This window comes from Zonotrichia albicollis, chromosome 4 (genome assembly GCF_047830755.1).
Source record: "Zonotrichia albicollis isolate bZonAlb1 chromosome 4, bZonAlb1.hap1, whole genome shotgun sequence".
Classification (NCBI taxonomy): Eukaryota; Metazoa; Chordata; class Aves; order Passeriformes; family Passerellidae; genus Zonotrichia; species Zonotrichia albicollis.
The window spans coordinates 59,484,390-59,512,321 of record NC_133822.1 but is presented as its reverse complement, the minus strand read 5'-3'; the positions used below and the strand labels follow the sequence as shown (position 1 = coordinate 59,512,321).

The 27,932-nt window shown below is 39.5% G+C and overlaps 1 protein-coding gene across 2 annotated transcripts; it reads right to left on the bottom strand.

Moving 5' to 3' along the window:
* Positions 1-201: 201 nt before the first annotated feature.
* Positions 202-27,932, bottom strand: TES (testin LIM domain protein). 2 transcript variants are annotated; one of them, XM_074539934.1, is made up of 7 exons: positions 27,774-27,932; positions 16,860-16,945; positions 7,774-8,026; positions 6,292-6,627; positions 2,793-3,008; positions 2,106-2,264; positions 202-914 (listed from the first exon to the last, which is right to left on the bottom strand). In XM_074539934.1, the coding sequence occupies exons 1-7, from the start codon at positions 27,798-27,800 to the stop codon at positions 723-725; spliced, it is 1,269 nt and encodes a 422-aa protein (XP_074396035.1). In that variant the 5' UTR covers positions 27,801-27,932; the 3' UTR covers positions 202-722. The 2 variants fall into 2 exon arrangements, with proteins under 2 accessions (XP_074396035.1, XP_005482029.3); XM_005481972.4 differs by lacking the exon at positions 27,774-27,932 and adding an exon at positions 23,334-23,354.

Genomic DNA, 27,932 nt, shown 5'->3' with positions numbered 1-27,932 from the left:
TATTTTCTAACACCAACACCCCCCCACCCAATCTATAACATAACTTTAGTATTTGTAAAATTAAAGCTTTTCCAGGCATGAACATGAACCAGCATTTTTCTACTGGTGGAGTTACTTTCAATACTAGACATGAGAAGTCACTATTCCCCCAAGAACCCATGTGTCAAACCCAAAGAAATTATTAAAGGCAAATTTTTATGCAAGTGTCATTCAGTCTGCATACTTGAAGTCAGAAAAACAAAGCTGTACATGGCAATAAAACTGATCATTTTGTCTAAAGTGCTTGATGAAAACAGATAAACTATAAAAATGATAAATTAGTGAAACCAAAGGTGGAAGAGTTACATTTATCGTACAAAACAAGATAAATTGGAGCATTTTCACATTTTCTTGTTCCATTAGACAAGATACAGCAGAAAGATTCTTCAGAGTGAAGAGCTCCCTTAGAATGTACAGAGTATGTAACACATTTTTTCTTACAGTTCTGTGATATGAAGTAATTTGAAGTGAGATTCAGAAACAGTATTCCAAAAGAGAAAATATTAGTATAGCTAAGAAATGAGGATTACATAGGAAGCTTTAGACATTAAAAAAAAATCTTTGGGAAATGCTATTTAATACTTTCAATAATTTTAAATGCCCTGACACTATATATTTTACAGTAGAAATGCAAGAGCCTTTGGAACACAGCAATCCTTGATTAGTTCTGTGCATGTCTTCTTTCAGGACATCATCTTTTCCTTACATGCCACTGAGCAGAAAAGCATCCCTTCCATAGATATGAACTTCTGGCCAATGAGACACTTGCTGCAGCAGGAGCACAGGAAGCATTCCCTCTTAGCATGCCAGTTGAAGTTGTTGTAGCTTACACGCTGAACCTCTGGATCTATGGCATTGTGACAGCCCTGGCAGATCTGGTGAGAAATCAAACAACACTGAAATGAAACACACACATGCTCTCTTCAAGTGCAATAAAACCTGGAACTCTTAAATGTTCTTGGAGGAGAGAGACAAGTGCTAAAAGAAGCCTTTAAAAAAAAGTCTCCAGCTTTTGATTTTTTCTTTGTTTTTGAAGTGTTTTGATTAGAATTCAGCTCAGGGCACAGAATAATAAAATGAACACACAAGTTATTTGCTGCTGGGACTAAGCTTAGACAGTTATGATGGTTAGGATTTCCCACTACCCAAATAATCCTAAAAACCTTTTATGTCAAACAGAACAGATCTTCATATATCAACCTAAATATGTGAAGAGATTAGCTACAAATCTTCCTGTGCATTGACAGCTCTTTGGTTATGCCAAATAATTAAGGGATATTAAGGAAAGTCTTGAATGCAATTTATCTTAAAATCCAGTTGTTCACAAATTATAATTTAGATTGAGAAAGTTAAGAGGAAAAAAAAAAAGCCTCTCCAAAAAAAACAATTCCTCACACCAACCTCATAATATTATTAACTGACAACTAGAGATGACCATTTTTTTCTCCATTCACTTTGTAAATCACCTAGGTGCACATTAGACTGAGCCCCCAGCTAGTAGCTAGCTAACTTACAGATATGAATGGACCATCATCTCAGATTAGTTGCCAGCATAACCACAAATCAAGAACTACCATTCTTTTCCAAACTTCTAGCTTTATCCTGTCAATCACTCTTCTTTTTAACATGTGTGGGTAGAAATAAATGAAACAAAAGTACCTAGATTGCAGTATTTAACTACAGGCCTTTAACAGCAGCTGAAGTTCATTCCCACCAGGCTTAATGAACTACAACTGAGAAAAATTTAGCAGCATCACTCATCTTCATCTACTTTACTCCTGTTACCAAACCACTGGCTAAGTTCAAGGTGTTTTTCCAACAGGTTCCTCCCCTCCACCCCAGTAGTGGCTTTTGTTCAAGTTTATGAAGTCACAAAACACTAGCCTGCCTAAAGTTGTGGTTTTTGGTTTATTTTTTTCTGAAGGGCAAGAAGATGACTGACTCTAGCCTAAATATCCAATTTATACTCTTCAGATACTCCCAGACTGAGAAAAAGCAAGAGTTTGAAACTCCACAGACTTACATTCCCTTCCTTCACAACACCAAGACATCTGCAGGGACCTTACCGCAGCATGATTCTTCATGTAGCAGGATTTGCAGACTGGCTTGTCATTCACTGTTATATAGGTTATCCCAGCCAGGACACAATCACAGTCAAAACAGCAGAAGTGTTTCAGATGCCAGTTCTGCCCCTCTGCGAGAGTATATTCATTGCTGAATATTAGCTAGGAGGAAGACACAAACAAGTGGACAAGTGAACAAGCACATTCATTTGAACAGTGTACCTTTTAATAAACTTAGCCTCTGGATGTTTTGTGATTTGCAGGGAATTCCCAGTGGTTCCACCACTGTTTGTTTCCCCAAAAGCCTCCATGCTGCTCCCAAGAGCTCAGAGATGCCACAGGCCCCAGGAGGGCTGTTCCCTGGTGCGGCCCAGGGTCAGTTTGGCCCCTGGTGTCCCTGATAAGGAAACAACTGCATAAGTGTGACTTGTTGGAGAATTTGCTCTCACGTATTACATCCTATGTTCCTATAGAATTGTGCAAAATTACCACCAAATCCAAAGCAAACTATGGGTTTTCCTGAATGTGCAGTGTCCATATTGGTTTCAGTTCTTTGTAACTAAAATATCAACTATACTGGTGAAGCCATATCATCTTCCTGCACTGAAATGTTTTACTAAAACTCCTAAACACTTATCAGAACAAACTTTTGAGCTAGAAGAAAGGACTAAGGACTAAGATATTTCCTACCTCATCACATCCAGCACAGCGGGGTCTTTCACTATCACAGTAATGTCTTCCACAATAGAGGTTACCATTCTTCCAGAAGTAGATCATGTCTACTAGCAGTTCACCGCAGGTGCCACAGACAAAACATCCTGGATGCCACAATTTGTCATATCCAGCACGTTCTGCATAGACAGCTGGGTCACCTTCCTTCATGCTTAGTTTGCAGTGATAGCAGGACTGGAAAGAGATTATCACCAAGTTAATTAAGTCTTTGAGAGATATATTTATAAAAATTACATACTATTGATATATTTAATGCATTTTATCTTTCCAGACTGAAATTAAAGCATTAGTTTAATCCCATGAGTAGACAGCAGTGGTTCAGGATATATCTGTACCATAGGTTAGGTTCAACTAAGCCATTCAAGATGATGCACATTCCACTGTCATAGCATTAGTGCTCCTTAAAGGGATTGTTGTACTTTGCTGTATTCACATTCTGCAATTGCAGTCCAGTGTTTAAAGAAAACAACATGCAATTAAAATTCATGTTATGCTCTGAAAACTTTACATGCTTAGGAACAAGGACAGAATAATGATCCTCCATCCAAGCTAACCAACTATGACTAGAATGCATGACAAAGAAATGGCTGCACTTATAGGTCTTGAGAAGACCAAGCCATATCTGCATCACTGGTGGGGAGAATAAAAAAATAGTGAATATTTCAAACTGATTCTGTTTAAAGCCATGTTCTAGGGATGCTAGTCACTCATGGCTGCTGTCCAACAGTCTGTGATTAATGATTTTAGGACAAGAGAGTGACTACGGATAAACTACAAAGTGTACATACACAGCTACACTACAAATAGTTCCAGAGACTTCACAGTCTGCCCTATACCTGCCTACAGAGAGGGTCGTGCCATCAAGTAAAAACATCAGATGATTTATGTTACTGAAGCAAATTTTTTTTATCTACAGTTTAATCACCAGTTTGGCATTTCCTGCACTCCAGCTGGTCTGTGGACTGGGCTGAACATCCTGGGAAGGTTTTCCTCTATGACTCACATCAGCCACAAATGGCTTTGTGTGTGCATATAAAAATAAAATACATATAAAGTGCCTTGGCTACAAGGCATATTGATCAGATCCCAGATACCTGACAATTTCAAAAGATAGATAGAAAGCCACCAAAAGAAGAAAAACTTGGAACTGAAACAGAATGCAGAATGTAGGAAAATTAATGAAAGGTAAAGTTCAAATATACATGTATATAAAGATTTCTGACCTTTTTACTTTAGACCTCATACTCCAAAAGAAGCCCACTGGAAGAAGGTTAAATAGCTGCCTAGACCTAAGTTTAGGCAATGTGATTCACCTGCCTACCACTTACATCATCTCCAGCTTTGGTGGTTAAAAGGTACCTAAAAATTTCCTTCTTTACAAGATGAAAATATGCTAAGTACATATTTTTCTTTAATTCAGCTTTCAGTCATGGTGAAAAAAATTTGTATTTGCAAACACAGAGACAATTACTATAGGTATATTTACATTAATAGTGGAGACCTGGTTGTTAGTGTTGTTTGTTTTACTTTTTTATTTTTTATCAGGTTTCAAATAAGTGCAGTCTATTCCTATAATGTAAATTAATTTTTCAAGAGATTCTTTTTTACCACAGCTACAGGAGTACAGCTTTCAAACTTAGTCTGAAAAACAGTGTACAAGAAAATCTGATGAGGAAAAATGCAGAACCAATTAAAAAGTGTGGACATGGATGGCATTCTTCTGCTAAGTATTTAAGAGCTCTTCTGTATCAATTTATGCTGAACTGTTAAAAAGCAGTGGAGATAACGCTAAATCATAAAGCTGAAACAAAGTCGCATTGCAAAAGTAAGACACCGCCACCAAAATACTTAAAAATAACATATCTAAATCCTGATTATTTAACCCAGTGCAAAGTCAGTACCTAACAACAGATCAGAAACCCAAATGTTCACTTATGCCATCAAGCACTTACAAGCCTCTTTCTAAATCACAGCCCACAGTGATAAGATATGCTTGGCTTAAACTGCAGGAAGAATACTCAGGTACTGGAGTAAGAAAAGTCTGGAAGTGATAAACAGGTGTAATGTAAAAAACAAAGCCCCTTCTGATACAATTACTCATGAGGACAGAGTGCCTCCTGCTATTGACTTATTATAGTCCAAGGCAGTTGGTCAACAGGGTACAATGCAAGATGTGCATTTCTGTAGGTCCTCCTTGAGGAGGTAAGTTAAGAATTGCTGCTGTGAAACTAAAGTAAACCAGCAGGAAAGGCTGATATAAGACAAAATGACAGTAACCTGATCAAGCCATGGTAAAATAACTTGTTTCTTAGATTCTCCATAACAAGACAGGTACCAAAAAAAAAAAAAAAAGGCAAATAGCTACAGGTAACCAAATGGCTTGAAAATTTTTAGGGTAAGTGGCCATGTTCAAAGCTAAAACCTAAGTGCTGATTTTATATTTCACACCAGGAGTCATATATATGAAAATCATACATGTATTTCTGTCAGTTCAGAGACAAACAACAAAAAACACATCACACACCCTAATAATACCAAAAGTCAAATTCTACAACCAATGTTAACCAAACCTTTTTCTCCATCTAGAACTTGTATATTAATTTTCTCTAAGCAACCTGCAGACAAATATTTTTAAGGATTCATACACATAATAACAACTTTTCTAGAAATCAACTTATAGTAGAGCTTTTGACACTCCTAAGTAATGTCTACCTCCACTAAACTGATTTAATGTTCCTTCAGTAATCCTACCCCTATTTTGAATTTGTAATTGGCAGCTGAGATATGCACAGCAGTAGTTATGTCAGAAACACTTGATTAAGGACAGAATTTTTGAAATATCAATGAAAACTGGGTAGTTTTATATACTTTGTTTTTTGCTGGGCTATTACAAGGAGAAATCAGATGCTGCCTAAGGAAAAAAAAATCAGTAAGAAAATGGAGCTGAATATGAAGAGAAAGCTAGCCATTGTATGGTTCAACTTGTTGGACACAAGATGGAGAGATGTTACTTTATTATTCCTTAATTTAATTTCACTTTAAACACCATTTGTCAAGTGGGTAATTTCAGTGCTCTTCCAAAAAAGAGGAGAAAACAAGCTTCTAAAATTAAATTAACTCTTCAAGAGGAGAAGAATGTAACAACTAGTCCATAAGATGACACAAACTTTTTGCTTGTTATTCTGTAAAAGCCACCCTAATATACTATCTCCAAGCTAACATGTTTTTGCACTGAGGATGAAAGTGTCACCCAGGAAGTTATTTGCTGCAATGAATTAAATACTTTCAGAAACCATGCCTCTATGCAGACATTCACAACATTTTCCAGTTCCTTCTTTCCCTCCCCAGATTTTTGCTATTCCAAACTGACAAACAATTTAATTGGGCTAAAATGACCAAATAGAACACTCAGATGATAATATACCTTCTTGCTTTATCTTTCCATTCTTATACTTACATATTGAGATGCTTTCCGATCTGGGGACTTCTCCATTGTTCCAACAGTAGATGAGGTACCTCTGCCACCACCATTTTTCAAGTTATTCTCATCAGGAGCTCTCACTTCCACATCCCCAGGGAGCTTGACATCTCCTACACCCAGTGCCTCTTTTTTGTACTTCTTCACGAACTGCTCCATATGCCTGACTTCACTGGGGGAAAGCTCGTGGCACTTGGACGGGTCCTGGTCGTGGGCAGGCAGCTGCTTCGCCAGCTGCTTCTTCCTGTACTGTGCGCCCTCCGAGCCGGCCACGGGCTGCTTCTCCTTGGGCAGCATCTGCATGTACTGCTTAGCCTGAATAGCAGGAATCACACATCAGATGGCACTTCAGCTACACACCCCTTCTCATAAGCAAACACAACTAAACTGACCTCTACTGTTTTTAGCGACAGTCAAATTTGTCAAAAACAAGGTTTTTTTCCATAAACATTAAGCTCCTGAAAAAGTAATGGAGATAAAATACAGCAGATGCATTAACTGGCTTCTTCCCAGAGTAAGAGAAAGACTCCTTTTTAAGCCTTTTACAACATACAGAAAAGAGTTATTACTTCTCTGAATAAATAACATTTACACAGCACCTTGTCTCTATGTGTGAATACTGATCATGAGTATAGTCCTAGAAAAGTAAAAACTGAAATAATCTGCTTGAGGCATATAGCCCATTGAAGAAATTGAAGAAATAACTCCAACTAAATTAGGGGAAAAAAAATCTCTAGTTTAAATAAAGCAATGACAAGGCTAAAAACCAAATTGGTAACTCAATGTTAAGTAAGTCTTAGATGCACAAGGTTTGATTAATTCACTGAAAAGAGATAATGTCATTCTGGCACGGCTTGCACAACATTTTGGTACAATAAATTAGTAATCAAAGTTTGAAAAGTGAAGCAAGATCCTCAGAAGGCTATCTATCATCTCATCTACTTCAGCTGAAAATATACTGGAAGAGAGCTGCTCTTTTAGATGTCAACACCAACCTTGCTCTTGCCATATACAGTAAAAGCTATAAGCAAGATCAAGTGCTCCCCTTAACTTGAAACAATTATATAAATTGATGTGGTGCTGGGTATTGTTTTTTTTTTTCCTTTAAGCCTACACTCCATGCAAATGTTTCAACTTTATTAAAAAAAGAAAAAAAAAAAACAGAAAAAAAATAGAAAGAGAGCAGGTTACAGAAACTGGACTCCAGGGAGCTAGCAGATAACTCTTAATCCTGTGTATTAAAAACAACCTCATCTCCCCAGGTTTTTAAGAATTTCTACAGACAAACTTCCATAAAGCAAGATGAGAGATGCAAGACTCATTAAACAGGCACCATATTTTCAGTTTTGAGGAGGAAGAAAGGAAGACTACAAGAGGCATACTTATCCTTCCAGTAAGCTCTACTAGTTTATCTCCCACCAACTCTTGACTTGAACATGAAAAAATGCAAGTTGGACTTACAAGTGTCTGATTCTGAACAGGAGGAGCCCACTCATAAGTCACAGTATCGATGGTTACGCTCTTCTTGTAGGGCACTGGGCTGGTCAGTATCATCACATTGCGTTTATACAAGGGAATGCCATCATTCTTCAGCTTTGCAATGAGGGTTGTGTATTTTGTATCCTCAAAGAGTTTCCCCACTTTCCGATCTTCCTCACTGCTTGAAGGGATATCATGCTCCTCCTGGCCACATTTGCAGTTGCGGCATATTTTCCTGAAATTCATGGAAACAGCAACAAAATTACAATCTCACACCATCTGGGTGTGTAGTAACATCACCAGGAGCCCAAACCTTTGTTTTCAGTGTTTTGTTTAGGAAATATACACTTTTTCTGTAATATGTGAAACACCTCCTTTATGTGCCCTATTGTATTTTTTACATTGTTTATTTACAGATACTGTTATCAGATAGATATCAGTCAACTACACGAATGCATTTTTAATGTGAAGCTATGTCATTTCTTCAGTTGCATCTCAGTACCGATTAAACACATACATATCCATTATCAGTCACCTACCAGATTTATTATAAGATAACTCAATGCATCAACATGATTCCCCCAGCTATCATTTGCTTGAGATTTTAGTTTTTCAGCTGCTCTTCATACATTCAAAGTTACATACAATATACTATTTTCTTCATATGTATTCCACTGTATGCATGATATTTGGTTATCACCAGGTTGCTATTGCCTGGAAACAAATACTTCCAAGAAAGGAAGAAAATGCATACAGACATATGAAAAGTATAATTGCACCAAGTTCTGTTCAAAGCACAGAATTTAAAGAGAAGATGAAAGAAAAGCTAAAGGCTTATATGGATAAAGCCTTTCAAAACAGAGGTACTGAACCAAGTCAGAGGTGGTCTGGCACAAGCTATAGAGAGACTTTTCACAGAAAACAGCCTTAAAAGGTAGAAGTATATCTACTTCCTTGGATATAAATTATATTCTTTCATATACAACATATTTCAATTGCTTTGGCTAACGAATATTAGAAAGTAATTTGTTGCCTTGAGCATAATTAAACAATTCACATATAATGAACAGAACCTTGGATTAGACAAGCTAGTTCATTATTTATTAACAGTGTCTCCAGAACTTCAGTTCAAAGCAGTCAGCCACAAATCAGAGAAACTAGATGTTAACTAGGGGTTCTTATTACAGACTAAGAAAACATACCAACCTTCTGGATTTCTGGAGTTTGAAGAGGAATGAGCAGTGGTTTACCCCATTATTCATCCTTCATACAACACATAGCATAAACTTTAGCTATAAAATGCTTCTGAACCCTGCCTGCCAAAACTCATCAGACTAACACTGTTCTGCATCTTGCTTTATACAGTCTTGAAGGCAAGTTAGGTGTCACAAGATATGTCACAGGAACACAACAAGAACATGCCATGACTACAGCAAGCCCTGGAGGTGATGGGAAAGGAAGGAGGACCTTTAATTAGCAACCTGAAGTGATACACGGCCAGCCACAAAATATGCTCTCTGTATGGACACCAGTTTAGGATGTGGTGTAATAATATTTCAGTGTGTGGTGAATGCTGCACTGGTCATTTGGTTACACAGAAAACATACATTGTGGTAACTTAAGTTTTAAAGCCCACTCCAAATAAAAATACGTAAATTCTAAAAATTAGCCACTCATTCAAAATAAGAATGTTAAGCAGAAGGGACTTCACTTTGCAACACAAATACCTAAAGAGATCACTAATTGAGATGTAGATTGTCTGACAGCTTCCAACTCATTTCCACAACAGGAAAGATGTGCAGAATTTCAAAGCTGATACTTACCTGAATAGCTACTATACACTGTTCACTTTGCAATCTCCCAGTTTACCACAACATTCAAGCATGAACTAGCATTTCCCACTAAGCGTAAAAGCTTTACTATGCATCTCAAGCACTCAAAACATAAAATTTTGCAAGATCTTCAACATCTGTCTACACAAGTCCTTTACATAGCTAGTACTTAGAGACTATTTAATATACTAATAAAGCAATTCATACTCATTTGCTCATCTTTTACGGCATGCATGTGATTATACCTTATTACCAATTCCCAGTCATATCTTTTTTGAGATCTAATACCAGGTGACAGAATCAGACCTTGCTTTTTGCAGATTTAGTGATTTACATCATGATCACCATGCAGCTTTATACCTCAAAGCACACATGCCACTGGAATTTAAGCAGTTTGTCCATCCAAACAATGACACTAAACACTGTATTTACTCTTAGAACTTAAATCTTTAGCAACAGTAACCCCCAGTTTTACACTCGTATCTTGATAGGATGTGATTTAATAACACCAGTGAAGATCAGACATTCTTGGGCTCCCTGCGCAAACTTACACAACTGAAGTACAATCGTGCTGTCCAGAACTGCTCTGCTTGCAAGGCAGAGCTCAGTAAGAACAGCTCATTCTGCTATACTGCCTGTGTGACACAGGCTGGGCACTCTACCCTCTCTACAGCATCCAGCCACAGTAAAGCAGCACTGACAGCAGTGAGAGACCAGACCACCCTCCACAAGCTGTGGTGGAATTCATCCTAAGGCTTTCATGTGTGCTGGAAAAGCCACAAGAGCACCCTTTTTGCTCATGTTATGTCATGAAATTGCGTATCTTTTTCCTAATAGTATTCCTTCAGAATTCAGAATAGCTTAGAGATTCTATTTCTACTTTCCATTAGATGAACACCCTGACTCAGTTGCTGTTATTATTCTTGGTCCTACCTTGAAGGCTTAACGTTTCACTGACTGCAGTATCTGTGAGAGATTTTTTTTTGCTTTCCTCATAAAGAAGTAGTGGTGAAGAAGTGAAAGCACACCATTTGTCCTTAGGTCCTTCCTGGGACTCACTGTGAAAACTGGCATAGAACTACAGTGCTTTATACTTGCCTTGAAAATAATGAGATGATGAGATGAAAATAATCTTCCTCATCAGGAACCCACTGAAAATAAGAATTTGACTGTGTACATCTTAGTTTAACCTCCTTGCTTTTTCAAAGTCAAGTGAATAATTCTTTGCCAACAGTTTGCAAGAAGCTGTTACCAGGGCTATGTTACAAGTGTAATACGGGCCTTAGAAATTGATTACCATTATGCCTCTGAATGCAGGACAAAACAATACAGAAAGAATGTGCAGAATGCTGAGTCACAACTGATGTCAGCATATCTCAGTAAATCGAAGGAAAATCCTTTAGGCTGTTGCCATTTCCCATGCTCCCCAACGCTCCCCCTGGATCTCAGCCACATGAAGATGTTCATACAGCTGCTAACAGTAAAAAAGTATCCTGTCCTGATTTATAATCTCTCCTCTTTAATAATTTCCAGCACTAAAAGATATCCAGTTGATACTTAAATACATAACTGTTCCTGAACAGTACTGTTCACAATTTAGTCCTAATTTCTTTCAGTAGTTGCCACATTAGTCACTCACTGTCCCCTCTGAAGAAGGTATATTGCCAATTAATTCTCTTTAGAATAGACTGGTAGGTAATTTTTTGACTGTATATTTTGGAGTATCTAGTATATAGTAAGGTGGTGTTAGGTACTCCTGCTTATGTCTTCACAGCTCTCAGGACTTCATCAAAGCAGAGCAATGTCGTTGACACCCCCTCCCTACCCCCCAATAGCAGCAATTTGAAAAGCTTTTCCCACTCAAAACATGGAAGATAGGGAGGAAATTTCAAAATCTATGGAATGAAAAGTTGCATATCATTGTAAAGACAGGTCTATTAGATAATGCCTTGCTAGCAGGTCTTCAGTAGTTAGAAAAAACAAGGGAGAAAGGTATGGAGATTCAACTCTCTCTAGTGATGAATTTCTGTGTGCTGAATGTCTACTGACACAAAGGATCAAAGACTTCCAGTTCCTTCTCCAAAATGAAATGTACACCATCCTCCTGATTGCTCCTGATTGCCTACATGTTGGTGTATGAAGAAGAAAAATAAGATGGCTCATGATCCTTCCTATGCTGGCTCCTAGTGACAGGAGGCAGTAGCTGCAGGCACAGAGAAATCCTCAAAAGACCTGGCAAGTCCCAAGGCTTGTGCCCTCCATGCACAACAACTAACCTCCTCCTATTACAGAATCAGAAATCCAGATGGTCTAAATATCTCCAATGAGGGAAACTCCACAGCCTCTCTCTGGGCAACCTGTTCCAGTGCTTGGTCACCTGCACAGTACAGAAGCTCTTTCCCATATTCAGGTGGAACTTCCTGTGCAGCAGTTTCTGCTCATTGCCCTAAGTCTTATTGCTTGGCACCACCGAGCTGAGCATGGCTCCATCCTTTTGACACACTCCCTTGAGATACTGATAGACATTGATGAAGTCCCCTCACTTCTCGAGACTGAACAGGCTCAGCTCCCTCAGCCTCTCCTCCAGAGAGAGATGCTCCAAGATGCTCCAGCCCCTTAATCATCTTGGCTGCCCTCCACCAAACCCATTCCAGGAGCTCTGCATCTCTCTTGCACTGAGGAGCACAGAATAGCACATAGCACTCCACCTGCAGAATGCACCCCAGGACACCACTGGCCTTCTTGGCTCCCAGGGCATCCTGCTGGCTCAGGGAGAGACTGTATTCCACAGGTCCTTCTCCACAGAGCTGCTTTCCAGCAGGTCAGCCTTCAGCCTGTGCTAGTGCACAGCATCATTCTTCCCCAGGTGCAGAACCCTGTATTTGCCTTTGCTGCATTTCAGATGGTTCTCCTCCACCCATCTTTCCAACCTGTCAAAATCCTCCTGAAGGGCTGCACAGGACTCTGGTGTATCAGCCACTCCTCCCAGCTTTGCATCATCAATGAAATTACTGAGAAGGCATTTTGCTTGGTCATCCAAGTCTATGATTTTGTGCTTCCTTCTGTCATGTTTTCTTGCTATTAATGCAGCTATAAGTAATTGCCACTGCTTTGAACTGCATCTCAATGCTTCCCTGCCAGCTGTAGTATCAGAAAATCTTACGGCCAACTTAGGGCTCACCCTGCCTTCCACATACTGTATCTGTGCAGAGAAGCCACATGATGAAAAAGATCGCTCCCAAGCTTAAGAGTCTTGTTTTCAGAGGTTTATTTTAACAACTTGGGAAGTCACATAGGGGACAGTTACCACTTTCTGATATACATGCAACCAAGATAAATCAGACCCTTCTCTCCTGTTTTTAGCAACTTCTCACTCCAGTGCCATAGTTCCCTCTAGTGGGAAATACATTCCCAAAGAGCAATATCTAACTAATTGAGTAGCAATCTCTTACATCCAGCCTGACCCACTGGACAGCTGTGGGGGCTGTTTTGCAGCCTGAAATAAATCTAATATCTAAATTAAAAAGACCTTCTCCACCTTCTGCAGCTGTTACACTTGGACAGAAACATGATTCTGATGACAATTTTAAAAGCAAAAGCTATTAACTCACTAAGATAAAATCAGGCAATTGTAACCATTCAACTACCATTGTATACCACATCTCTCACTTTATATTCAGCTTGCAACACTGAGGCTATCAGAACTTCAAAATTTAGCAATAAATTTTACTAAAGTCTTGGTTTACTACCATTTCTATACTAGCCTCAATTTACAGTTCTGCCTCTACAAAACCTGCCCACACAGTGTGTCAAGATTTATAGCACAAATGTCTTTAAAAAGTATGTTCCATCCCAGGAGAGATATATTCCAAACACCCCCAGTATAGAGAAAAAGGGTGTAGTAATTTCTTGTAAAGCCCTGCTACTTCATTGGATTTTTTGTGCACTTTACAATCTGACTCCCCAGAGAAAAAATTGAGGGTCTTTTGTATGGAAGTACCAAAAGAAATCACATGTTGGCTCTCTGAGGAACAGCATTTTCATGTATCAGACCAAGAGCCGTGCGATGTGCTGAAGCTCCTCGGCTGTCCCCAGGAGAGGGCAGTGTCAGCCTTGCACAGCCCGCAGCAGAACCACGCCCGGCACACGCTGCAGCCACGGCCCGGCTTGCTGGGCTGCATCCGGATCCTGTGGAAGTCACTGTGTTCATAATGCCCTTTTGGAGCCGTGCTTTGGGGCTCTAGCTAAAACAGCCTTGACAGCACTTGCAGTACTGGGCACTTCTGGCACAAAGTCAAGGCTTTGCTGTTTTTGAACTCTACTTGCTGAGGTGGGGGCAGAGAAGCTGGGAAGGGGTACATCTGACTCAAGTTGGTCAGTGGGGTTTAAATGCTATGTAACATCACAAAAAGTGACAAATCAGAAATACAGCATGAAGTCAGGGTTTCTGACTTCTTAAGTAGTTACAGCTTGGAGACTGGCTGGGCATCAGTGTGCTGGTGGGGATGGCCAGTGATTCCCTTTGCAGCACTTGCTCACCCACCACTTCACCTAATAAACTCACTATTTCAACCCATGAGTCACCTCACTTTTGTTTCTCCTTTTTTGTCTCCCACTCTGATGTCTGGGACAGTGAAAGAGCAGCTGTATGAATGTTTGGCTGCTGACCAGGGTCAATCCCTACCCCAATTATTCTCCCAATGTGTAACTGTTTCTCTAATTACAATTCTTACTTCACCACTTGTCTTTTACAGACAAGTAGCAATTAAGTATGTGGGTAAACTTGAACTGATTTTGATGTTATAAAGACAATATTCTGTCCACTTGTGCTACAGTTTGTTCCTACTTAAAACAGAGTTTCAGATTTAAAGGCTAACAACTGAGTAAGCAGCTATTTGGGATGCAGTGTGTTCCATTTAAGTGGTAGACTACAAAAATACATGCATAATCCAAAGCATATTAATACATTTTTTCCTTTGAAAACTATTTACACAGAACTGAATTAAGACTTCAGATTCACACTCTTACTGTCCCCACTAGCAGCTCTGCTGTAGAAACAGCTATTTTCCAACCCATTCTTGAATTCTCTCAATTGTTAACTTTCTGACTGTTTCAGAGGTATGCGCCACATTTGTCTGACACTTAGATGAAGCTTCTCAGACTACTTCCAGCCACCTTATTTATCTGGTCTATCCTATTTGGACTCAATTTCCAAATTAAATCTTAGCTAGAAAGTCACTGTTTTTACATCTTTTTCATTACTTACTCTTTAATCCACTGCTGTCTACAAATTCCTACTTTTCTAGGAAAGACAATGTTCTGATGAGGTATGTTCTCAGGACCTGCCACAAGGAGCCACAGGAAGACAGTGCAATATGGATAAAGAGAAACACAGGCAAAATCCTCTAAATACCCACACAGAAGCAGACACCTTTTAGCTTTGCAATCATACGACAATGTAAATAAACCACTTTAGCCATTTTATTTCTTTTTATTCCAAATTATTTCATGTAATAGAATAACCTAGCAATTACAAAGTGCAATATTGGCAACTAATTAAAAAAAAAAGATAGAAAGTTAACTGGGCTTTTTCCTCCCTCACTTGTAATTTCCCCATCTGCCACAGTGACTATAAACAAAAGAGCTCAATTTTCATTTCAATTTCTCATCTAACAGTGGACAAACACTATTAACTGCTGCACTTTTAAAAATTCTCTTTTATTGCATTATTTACAGTAATTCTGTTTTATTACTACTTCTACACACAACCCCTCAGTGATGCAGTGGGTATTGAAAAAGTCCTTCCATAAGTTATTTCTTTTATCTTTAGATGACCACGTTTACCCACTAGTACATAAACACTTCTTGATCCTTGTCATTATTTGTAAGTTGTTTCTGTAGCTACATATTACAGATAAGAATATAGCTTCTTGATTATGTATCAGCTTATAACAAGTTTTTGCAGGTTTTTGTTTGCCTGATTGTTTTCTAAACAGTCTCACCTGCAGTCAAAAATTTGGGTGAAGATGTAAAATCTCCTAGGCCTTATCAGCACCTGATGCCACTACAGCTGGCATACAAAGCCTACCTTATAAGACAAAACTAAATTCTACTGCAAATACAACTTTCATGTGGAGGGAGAAAATGGAAGAAAATAAAAATACATTAGAAGGCAGTCTCACACCTGAGGAGTTGCAGCTACACTTATCACCAAAGATCAGGAACAGGCCTGCCCTTAACGGGCCGCAGCTGTGTCCAGTGAGAAGACGAGTGCTACAAAAGAGTGGGTTAGCTGGGTGAGGAGAGAGCTGGAGTTTGTTGGCTGAGCTGGGAAGGAGCCAGTGCTGCGAGGAGCTGCCCATGAGAAATCACTGAGAAGGTAAGAGAGCTTTGCAATAAGAGGTCAACACTTTCACTTCAGCTAGTTAGCATTGGTTAAATGCAGTCATTTTCATTGATAGCATGTGCTAGTGCTATTAGCAGCTATTTTTCTGTTCTTTTCAGGCTTTTCCCTTTGAGAGGGACCTTTCTTCTAAAAAATCAGAATTACTAAGCTACATCTTAGTGCATGCCCAGTACTATGAGTGAACTGGGCCAGTGATACATAAATGCATTAATATACATATATACATCCTCTTTCAGTAAAGCAAGAAAGGTCTTAATGAAATAGAAAGTTTCTACAAAAGTAGTGACAGGCTATCATCAACTGCTGATTTAGGAACAGTACATCATCCAGGGCTCAGTATTATCTAACCTATTTGAATTTATGTGACAAACAAGTGACACCTTCTCCCATCTAGTAAGTTGTAGGTGTGTACTAAGTTTCAAATCTTCTCAAAACAATTTTACATAGCATCTCAGATCAAAGCTTCCATGTTTGTTCAAGAGTTGAAAAAGCATTTTATTACAGAGATAAAACACACTTCTTTCCTGTCATGTCTCTTACAGCCAGGCTAGACATATTTTTACAAATCTACTTCAATTGTTTAGTCAGCTAAAGCAAATGCTGCAGTAGAAGTACTACCATTCACTTCAGGACAGATAAGATGCATGTTCACAAGTGATTAAATACTCTGTTGTAGTGCATCTGAGAATTTCTGACCGTGTCAGGTTTTTAAAAACATCTTAACAGTTTAATTGAGAGAGAGAACAAAAATGGTTACTTAGACATTTGCATACATATGCTGAGGTCTGTAGTGCTGAGTCACAGCTCAGGATACATTTGGTGTCACTTACCTCCAGTAATGAAGCTCAAATCCTTCACACTTTTCCTTGCATTTTAAGCAGGGGGCACCAAATCCTTCCTCATGGCCCAAGCCCATCTGTGTACAGAGGAAGATGAGTACAGTCAGCTTCAAGTATTATGGTGCAGGAATGATCTTACTGATGCTTTTATAATCTGCAATCAACAGCTAAAGCAAAAGATTAAACATTTGACTAAGCTGACATAAGGACAGCATTTGGGGTGCACACCTTCCTAGTGTATCTACGTAAGCAGCAGCGGTGACACAAGGCTCTACACAGGACTGAGCTCAGCAGGCAGAGATAGCCTCAGTACTTTTCTGGTGACTTCTCCCCAGCCCAGCTTGCTCTACCAACTTCACACAAGAGAATAAATAAGCAGATTCTTGGCAGCATTTCCTTAGGCCTAAGGCTGTGAAATCAGAGCAAGTGAGGCCAGAAGACCTCAAGTCAAAGGACATTTAATCCAGCTATCTGGACAAAGTGATTTACAGTATATGACTTGGCAAAATACAGGAGACCAAGAAATAAACAGACTCCAGATTTATTTGCACTAATCTCAAATAAAGGAAACAACTAAGTGGTTTGCCTAATATTTCCAAGTATATTTGAGGCTACTCTGATAGTGACTAAGAGTAGCATATCCCTTTTACAATCACATTTCAGCTGGACTCATACCAGCTGACTTTCTGAAAGAGAAACAGCACAGTTAGCAAAACCAGTGACCAGAAGCAATATGTAATGGGTTTCAAAAGGATGGATGACCAATTCATAATGCAGAGGAACTATCAGAGAATATAGACAATAGTGCAGAGTAAATGTATTCACACAATACAGCAACACATCAGCAAATTTAACCAAGTAACAGCCACTTTTAAGTTTGAGGTGATTAACAAATATGAAGCACAATAACTTATGCATTCATATAACACAGTAAAATAAAGTGTCTCATGGCAGCACTTTCAACCTTTGAGGAATATGGTTCTCAAATCAGACAGATGAAGAACCATGGAAGTGTGGCCACAGCTGGGTATGCAGGCTCATGCCCAACATGAGAGAGGAACCCATCCCCACAGCCCATGCAGCAGGAGGAGTGCTCCCAACTAGCTGTAGGTGGAAACAGCTCACCTGCAGTTTAGCTCTTACCATGAACAGAAACTGAGCTAGAACTGACAAGTTCCAGTACTAACTTTAGTTCTGGCAACAACACAATGCCAGAGTTAATTACAGGTGGTGATAGTGTTTTATTATTAATTTTGCCATTTACTGAGAGAAATTATACTACTATTCTTGTACGTACAAGGATATAAACCAGGTCAACTTTTCAACTTGGTCTCTGTTCAAAATAAAGAACAGATTATTCACAAACCACTTGTTTAATACAGAACACATGGTAAAATGCAGGGAATACCATGTTTTCAGGTACTTTATAATTGAAAGGATCACTGCCTCAACAATCATCAGACATCCCTGAGGAAAACTACCCTGAAGATTGTGAACTATTTAGAAGGAGGTATGTTGGCAGCTATTAAGCTACTGCAGGGATGGACAGAAAGACAGGACATTATTTCTTCTGTATCTGGAAGACGAATACAAGCTGGCTGTGATCACGGTGACATCTTCAGCAACCTAAGGGCTCATGAAGTTCACATGAGGTGCTAACCCGAAACCTACCAGTAGATATGTAAAATAAGCACAACTTTGAAGATTAGGTTCTTCATCAGCTACACTTTTGATAAGCTAACTGGTTAATAAAAGTTCATCTTCAATGAAGATGGGCATTTATAGGACTCTTCTCATCTGGAATCCAGAGATCCCATATACACACAGACACACAGCACAAATCACAAAAAACCTGAGCACCATTCCCAATTCACACTCAAAGAGAATAAGATGTTGGCCAGGATCTTTTCTAAAGGGAAAAAGGAAGCTAAAGCAACACAAAGCAACTTTTGGGGGGGGGGGGAGGAGGGAGAGACAGGTTGTTTTTCATTTGGTGTTGTTTTTCCTGTTTTTAAAGTCATCCTCTCTAAAAAGTTGTTAAACTTAAAATATGGTTGCACTGCCCTAATAAACAAACAAAACTCCCCACTCCCCCCCAAAAAAGACAACATTAACCCATTCTATCTCGCTGCTACTTCAGTTACAAACTGGCATTTTTTATGCTCAGGCTCTCCCTTCCTTCAAAAAGAGTGGAATGAGAAGAAAGGGAAATAATTGTAAACTCATTAGTACTGCAATTAGAAGATTTAAAAACATAGGATCACTTGTAACAGTGACAACAGTTATACTGTTTTATACTACTGAAAAAATAAGCTTGGCATTTCAAGAATTTCAACAGTATCTGAAATTCAAGTAGGAAATATAAAAAAAATTGCAAATACCATTTTAACTATCATTTCCAAGCCTCCTAACATTTAAGAGGTTTTTTTTTAAGCAAAAAAAAAAAAAAAAAAAAAAACTCTTCAGAAACAAATTAAGGATAGGAAATATGTGCTATCTAAATGCTCCACCCAGAACATGCTCTCTCCAGACTACAGAGACAACCAGGCAGCCTACTTGCACTTTCACAATCAGCAGTCTCAGGGCAGATTTCTTTAGAAATGCAGCATTCTATATTCCCTCCCCAGAAATAAAGAGCACACCACCATGTAAATGCTTGTGCAGCTCAAGACAAATAAATTGAATTAGCAAATGAGAGAGACTTGTTTGAAACAGGTTTTTCAGTTTGCTGTGGAACAGAAAGAAGGGAATTACCTTTCTATACACAATGTCTGGGCATCTTATGGAAAAGGTTTAGCTCAAGACTGAAAGGCACACTAAAAACCAAACCAGATGTGATTCTAGATGCACACACAGCCTCAGCCTCTGTTCTGACAGAGAAACTATATGGCTGCTTGCCAAAAATTAAGATATAAAATAGCCAAACTCCAAAGCACTGCAGGCTATTGTTATCCACAAGTCAGTGCATTACACATATTTCTCCTGAGTCCTGTAACAGGACATCCTTCAGCTCTAAGAAAGCATCAGCCTCAGAAATGATTTTGTTCTTCAGCAGCCAATTCGGCTGTAGTTTAGGAAATTCAGAAAGCCTAAAACTTCAGTGTGGTGCTTCTTTAGAGCTATCCATATCTAGCTCCATGTGTTTTGCAGAACATGGCCAGCTGCAGGCAGAAACACCCAGAGATGATACAGAGCAGGCTGAGCACTGGAGAGGTAATGCATGTCTGGAACAGCAGGGAACCCATTTTCCCCATAAATGGAATTATGGAAGAAATGGCACAGACAGGCCAGCTGAATCCTGCCAGAAGAAGGTTCCTGTCTGTCTGCCATCATCCATTTTCATTTTACAACTAAAGCTAACCAAACCTATCTGGTTCTACCAAAACATCCAGTACTGATTTAAACAGCCTGAGTACAGAAGATGGTATAACTATGACTGAGATCATCCACTGCATGCTGCTTTCAAGAATACATAGCACCCAAGGGCAAAAAGCTTTAAGTGGTTACAGCCAAGTGACAATTAGTGAAAGACTGCCCATTTCAGTTCACTCTGGAATCTAGTGACAAAAGCTGGCTGCCTTACAGCAAGGAGAGAATCATGCACAGAAGCTTACTATCATCTTAAGAACTCTAATGATCATATTCAAGTGTCTAAGAGTTTGTTCAGAAGTGTAAAAGAAACAGCAGTTCCGAAGAAATAGTTTAAATGGCTTATCAGAAGGATTTATTCTTAAGTTTATTTAACACTTCTTATCTCCTCAGTCCCACCCCGAGACCAGAATTAACTCAGGCTCCAGCTGCTTTCCCTTCCTCACCCCAAGTGGACTCCTGTACCACCAGACAGGTGAGCTTCACCCTGCCACAGACAGTAAGCCACAATACTTGTACTCAGCCTCTGCAAAAGATCAAAAACCTTTCCAGTGCTACAGATCCCTCCAGAATTGAAAGGACGTGGCTATACAGTGAGAATGCTGTCATGAATGGATTGCAACAATGAATAGTGAGCCCCAGATCAGAACTAAATCCTCTTCACTATCCTTTCTGCAGAGCTTTCTCCTGTGCTTGAAGATGCTCCAAGCACAGAATTGAAGTGATCCATGCTAAAGCTATTCTTACATTTACCCTAAAATCCTAGGAATGTTCTGGTTTGAAGATTAGTTAACTATGGATCTATTTGGGTGTTTGAGTGGGAAAGCACCTGTAAAGAACAAGAGATTTCTAGTACATCTTAATGTGCTTTAGGCACTTTCAGAGAAGGTAAAGCAGGAAGGACAGACAAAAAAACCCTGAAAAACCTAAGAAATCTCACTGCTGTGCATGCTTTGTTGCTGAGATCTGATCCTATATCACTGTATTCTGTACTATCAGAAGTCATCTCCAGCAGGGAAACACAACAAACAGAAAATTAAAATAGGTTAGAGCAATTAAACTTTCAAAACAGAGCAATGATACTTAGGATTCCAAAATAATAGAAGAACCAACCACTAAAAAAGACACATGAATATCTGGACAATGCTCTTAAAAAACTTTGACAGACACTGTATGAGAAGGAAAAAAAAAAATCAGATCTTTAACAAAGAGCAGTATCCCACAAATCACTTTATATTTGTTTTTAACACATCTATTAAAATTGATGGCAACTGTGACCCTGGGGTTTTTTAAAATGTGTTTTGGTTTGGGGAAAGTTGACTGGAATTAAGAACCCTGCATACAGAAGTCCATTCTGCACACAAAGAAGGATGCCAAAAAGTGGTTGCATCCAAGAAAAATACTTGGAAGATGATCTGGACAGGCAGAGGAATAAATCAAGGAGCTGCAGTAGCCTGACAGTACAAAAGTCACAGGAATTTATTTTATTGTGTTATCTTCTACTAAATACCAAACATCTCAGAATTTAAATATTTAAGACACTGTTACATAGTGTACCTTCAAAAGGCTAACAGCTATCAAAGACAGCTCAGCTGGATAGAAAACAAGCGGTGTTTATTCACAAAGTCCAGCATTACACTAGCTAAGTTTGAATGCAGCTGACACACAGAGTAACACAATCTGTAAACCTCCAATACAACACTATCCATCATCCAGAACTGCAGAGGCATTTCCACAATACTCCATGTATTTTGTTCTGACATCGGCACTCTTACCCAGTTGTGCCCTCTAACATTAGGTTTTGAGAAGCAGACCTGAAAACCTACACATTCATTTTTAGGAGCTTTAGTCATGCAGGAAAGTGCATGCTCTTTTCTGCTTTTAAAAGATGTAGCTAGACAACCTCAGACTGAAAACAAGGCACAAATAAAGAGTTAGGCAGACTTTAAAAACAACAAAAAATTCCCCAACAAAACCAGAAACACATACACAGCAGTACTGAAGTACAGTTAGATCTGGTGTATTCTGGAAATGTCATGAATGACAGACGCCTCCTTACTCCTTTAACCTGTTCATCTGAGAAAGTTTGAGATGGTAGGTAACAGGTGTGACATGCTTTCATCTTAACAGCTCTGCTCTTCTTGAAGGTCTCCAGGACCTAAAAGAACCCCAACAACTTTGGTCATCAGCAAAAACTATTTATATGGGGGGTTTGTACATGTACATCCCTATAAAAAACCATGCATACATATAAATATATACAACCAATACACATAAGTATTAGTTAGTATTAGTATTATTTTATTTATATAAATAAATGCATATCTATTTAGATTGTAAAATACAATTTTAAAATAAACTACATTATAGATATTTACATCTACACCCTCATAACTGTAAACTTTGTGTCTGCTAGGAAGAAGACAGTCATTTGCATGACATGTTCAGTATACTTTCTTGGAGTAAAAAAAGTATTTTTAAGCTACTTTTACAATAAAATTTCATTCAAAATTGCTAGTCATTACTAGTAATTACCATTACTTACTTAAGGGAAAAACAGAAACATTTCTTTCTTTTTTTCCAGGAACAACTTCAGAATCAGATCTTTGTTACTTTTATGACAAAATCCTGTAACTCAAAGTTAGTTAATTTTCCCCTTTGCTGCAAAATACTTGGCTTATAATTATACCCTATGGAAGAAACGTCCATCTGATCTTAAAAGTCATGCAGTCCTGCATTCAAGGAGTTTCTTGACTTGCTATTCAGAGATTTAAGTCAGACACCTTGGGAAAAAAAGAGTAAGAGTCGAAAAGTTTAGTTCAGCTGTGCCATATTTGCCAAGCAGCTATCCAGGGATGATGGACAAAAAAAAAGCTAGAGGTGTAGATTCAGACAGTTGTTCCAAAAAATTGTTCACATAATTTTTTAACTTTGCTGGGGCAAAAAACCCTCAAACCCCACAGCATGTGTAGGAAGCAGTTACTTAGCTTGTGAACAAAACTGAAGTAGTTCCTGTCATATCTATATCAAGTTTTTGATTCTTCCACTTTCAGTCAAAACTTATCCCTGAGTAAAAGCACATTTCTTTGATCTTACCATACATATGAAGCAGCAAAAAAGATCTGCTATAATGGGTTTCCATAGCAGCAACAGCAAAACAAACAGTGACCTCAACAGGAAGTGCAGCCCAGCAGACATTACTAAATCATGCTTTGCAAAACACAGAAAAGTTGACTTTGCTCCTATACATACTTTATTCACCGTTCATTTATCAAAGATCATTACAGTTGTTGACTTAGCAATGTCTAAAACACTCAGTGTTTGGTTTTCCAACTGTAACAGAACAAATTAGGTCTCACGCCACCGAAAAATAACCACACACAAATTCCCCACTAGAGAAGTTGCACCTCTTTCCCTAAACTGCCCTGCCCCTTCTCCACTGCAAGCAAAGTTCCCTTTATAAAGCAAGTATTATACTGTGAAAGTTTATACAGAACAGACTCAGTGCCAGATTCTTATTTTCTCTAGTGGAGCATGAGACCGTGCTGCCAGCACGGCTGAGAAGCAGGACTGTGACCTACTGATTCATTTTCCCGAGTTCACAGAGGTGGCAGACAGGGCAGCAATCCAGGCTCTTAGAACAAAGTTCTGCTAGAGTATCCAACACAAAGCATTAAATCTTTCCGCTCCCTATAGCCTCAAAGCAAGGTTTGAGAACACAGAATATATTGTATTCGGGAGAAACAGTGGTCTGTTTTTTTGCACAAGTACTTTTCAAGCTGGAGCTCCTGTTCTTACCCTTCAGCTCTGTTGTGCAATAGTTTTATGCAAACACTATCTTCATGATCCTCAAATGCAAGAGCAAATCTAATTCCCCCTGAGAAAAAGAAGAAAACTCTGCAGTTTCCCCTGAATTCAAAAGGAAAATTGTAACAGACCAGGAAAGTCTTAGACTTAGTATTCACAAGGCAGCCAAAAAGATCTAGGCACTATTCACTGCCTAGATGTTTGCCTGTCACTTAATAGCTCTAAAATGCATGGGGAACTGACTACAAAATTTACATGACCACACATTTGCATATGTTCTGCATGTATATTGCTCAGTGCAGAAAGTTCATGCTGAAATTTCTGTTTCTAGCAGGCTGTGGCTGTCCAGAGCCCAGGATTCAGACCAGGGGAGACACTTGGCTACACAGTAGTACTGGTTCCTTTGGCCACTCATTAAGACAGCAAGATGAGTTTTACAACACATGAAAGAAACCAAACAGAAGCTAAATTAAGTCTGAGCCAAAGGAACTGTGCCCTTAAGATTCCTTCAGAAGGGTATGTTAAACAGGACTGCTGCTTTTGTGTCACAAGAGGAAAGAAAGTATATAAGGCATCCACTGCTGAAAGCATGGCTTAGAAATCGTGCAGGTGGGGCAGTAGCTCTCCTGCTGAAGAACAGGTACATGCTTGGAGTCCTAGTGGTCTTGTCCTGGAGGGAAGCAGCTCCAATCAGACAGACTGTGACAGAACTGCTACATTTGGAGAAAAACCCCCACAAACCTAGTATCAGCAATGAAAACGGACTTTGAGTGTTTTTTTCTTCACACAAACCCAGACATGTAGATACAAATCTATATAGCAGCTTTCCAAAGAGACAATACAGAAGCTCAAAACTGAAGAATGGACTCATGGATTACTGACACTTAAGAGAAGTCTTAGGAATGTGACCTTGGAAACTTGATCTATCAGGTTTCCCAGAAACAGAAAACATTTCATTATATTAACCTGTACAGTTATAAATTAGCAGTTGTGGGTAGGGGAAGTTTTTCTACAGCATCAGCCGAGTGTCTGAGCCTCCACACCACATGCTGCTCCAACAGGCATTCATTTCCTTCTGCTCTGCTGAACACTAGGGCTGGCTACAGAATAGCCAACATCTAAATTCAGAGTTCAAAAATGCAATGGAATTACTCATCTGGGGACAACATGACAATTCCTGCTTTCTTCTGCCCAGTGCTTTAGGAAATTCCTGCTCAACAGGCAGATTAGCCACTCACCACTCCATAATATTTATCAGGTTATTTGCCAGGCAACAAATACCCACAAGTCACTACAAAATAAAAGGTTACATAATGTACATTTTGTAAGAGAACTGAAGCTATTTTGCTCCAGGGTGCTAGACAAAGACTAGCATGTCTAGCATGTGGTAAAGCAACCCACTACTGCTGATTGACTAAAAATCTGACTGCTGCTTTTGACTGATGCTGACAGGCATCTCCATCTCAGGACAAGTTTCTTCTGAAAACCAACTAGTTCACTGGTTCTGATAATCTTGACTGGACACTTCTCAGAATGTTCTTCCACCTTTCAAGAAAGAAGGAAGTTGCCAAATAAAGACAGAAGCAAAAAGATAATAAAACAATCAGGTTGAGAATTAGAATTAAAGGACAGAAAAGGAAGACACACAATTATTCCAGAGTTGACATGAAACTTATTCTATTCAGGGTACAAAATTTACAGAATTTAAGAAGTTGTGATTGAATAAGTTTTGGTAGTCAAAAAAGAATAATTTTGTACTGAACTTGCTGGTACCTAGTAAAGCTTCCCAGTTCTCCCTGTAGGGATTTTCAGAAAGCCTCTTCTGTTTTCTTGGAAAATGAGCTTCATCCAAGTTACAAAGAGAAAACATGAGAAGACCCAAGCAAGGGAGGAGAGACAGCACAATAACAGACACAGGTTTCTGAATGCACATGTAGTAGAAACAGAGAAAATGTGATGGTTTTCAAATCATAGACATCTCTGTGTATTAACATTAAAGCAGAGCAGAACAGAAATACTACTTTCATAAAAGAGAGCTTTGCTGGTTTCGTTTGTGGCACTAGCTTTTGTGTCTATTTGAGCAGGTTCAGAAAAGTCTTCAGGAACCTTCAAAGTTGATGGAGAAGAGAACTAAAAGATAACCAGGAAAAATACAGCAAAACAGTCAATACATTTAAAACACACACAACTACCCAATAATTAACTTCAAGCAGAGGTTCGGCAACTACGAGTTCACTCAAACCATGACTCCATTATCAGCAGAATTTTTATCAGTGATTTCACACCCCAAATTTATTTTCTCTTCAGATAAATTCTGAATTAGAATGCTCTATCTTCCACAAATATGCGTCTTTCACCTCCTGGAGCTCAAAGAGCTTCCACAAACAGACTCTGTGATGCCATCAAGTTTAAGTTTTAAATTGTGCTAAGAAAATACAAGCAAATCTACTCAAGAAGCTCATTTTCATTGCATTCAAGGAGTCACAGAAAGGGAACAATGCTGTGCACACAACCAGCTTCTAAACACAGCAACAGTACTTAGCTACACCCATCTACAAACTGATGGCCTGATGACTGTGGGTTGAGATAGGCAGCTCCTCCAAAGCAGGATCCTCACCCAAGTGACACTATCACAGGGTGACATCACCTGAAGCAAGCTGTAACTCAGGGCCACCCACTGCCAGGATTCAGCCTTAACTGGTGTCCTTCCACACTACACAACTACTTCCTCCCCCAGGTCAGCTTCTAGCCTGCAAGCTGGAAAAGCACACAGGTATACAAAGGACATAGGTGTGTTTTAAAACAAGTTGCTACCTTTAAATAAAACAATTCAGGAATAAACCCCCCCAAAAAATTCATACAACATGCATTTCAAAGGACTCCTTTTCACATAGCCATGAAGGTTGTGTACAGATTTCACCCATGTTCACATATAAAGCTCCTTTTCTCCATATCAAATAGTATCAAAAAAGATACTACAAATAAGTTTTTAATTTAAAATAAGTCAGTGCTTTAGCAGTACATTTAATTTGTGAAAGAATTAGAAGCAAAGAGTATCCCACGTGAAGTCAGTTTTACATAGGAAGTTTTAAATGGTTAATTTTGGAAAGAGATTCAATACAATTGGATTACCTATCGCTTTATTTTACTTACCTTTTGTTTCTTGCCAGTTTAATGCAACTAACTAGTCAATATACCTTTAAAAATGAAGAAAAATCAAGGCCAAGCTTCTGGCTCAAGGAGGTAATCCATAGGACCGCTGATAACACACTTGTAAGAACTCAGTCACATCACAGGTCTGCAATCAATCACTAACATAACCACAAACAGCGACTCGGCTGCTCGCAATTTAAGTTTCATACTACACACACAGCGCACGTACGTGAAAACAACTATCACATCTCGGGGTTTATTGGGTGGACCGAACACATGTTTTACTGCATGACAGAACACCGGTATGTCCCCACCTGGGGCACCAGCGGCAGCGATGACCGAGGGCCGGCAGCAGGGAGGCAGCCCGGCCGTGCGCGCACCGGGACACCCGGCAGGGGCTCTGCTGCCACGGGGCCCGGGCGGGAACGCGGGGAGCTGCAAGGGCTGACCCCGGCACCCGAGGGGCGAGCCCAGGGCAGTCCTCGCGGGGGCTGCAGCGCCGAGGCGGGTCCACCGCTCCCCGGAGAGCGGGCAGCGGCGTGCGCGGCAGAGAGCTCGGCGGGCAACCCCCCTTACCTTCTTCACTTTATTCTCCAGGTCCATAGCGGGGCGGCTCGGGCTCTGAGGCAGCTCCCACGGACGAGTCTCCGCTCGCGCGCTCCGCCACGCTCAAACTTCCGCTGCCCTGCGGCAGTGGCTGCAGCCGAACAAAGGCCGCGCGGCAGCCAATCCCCG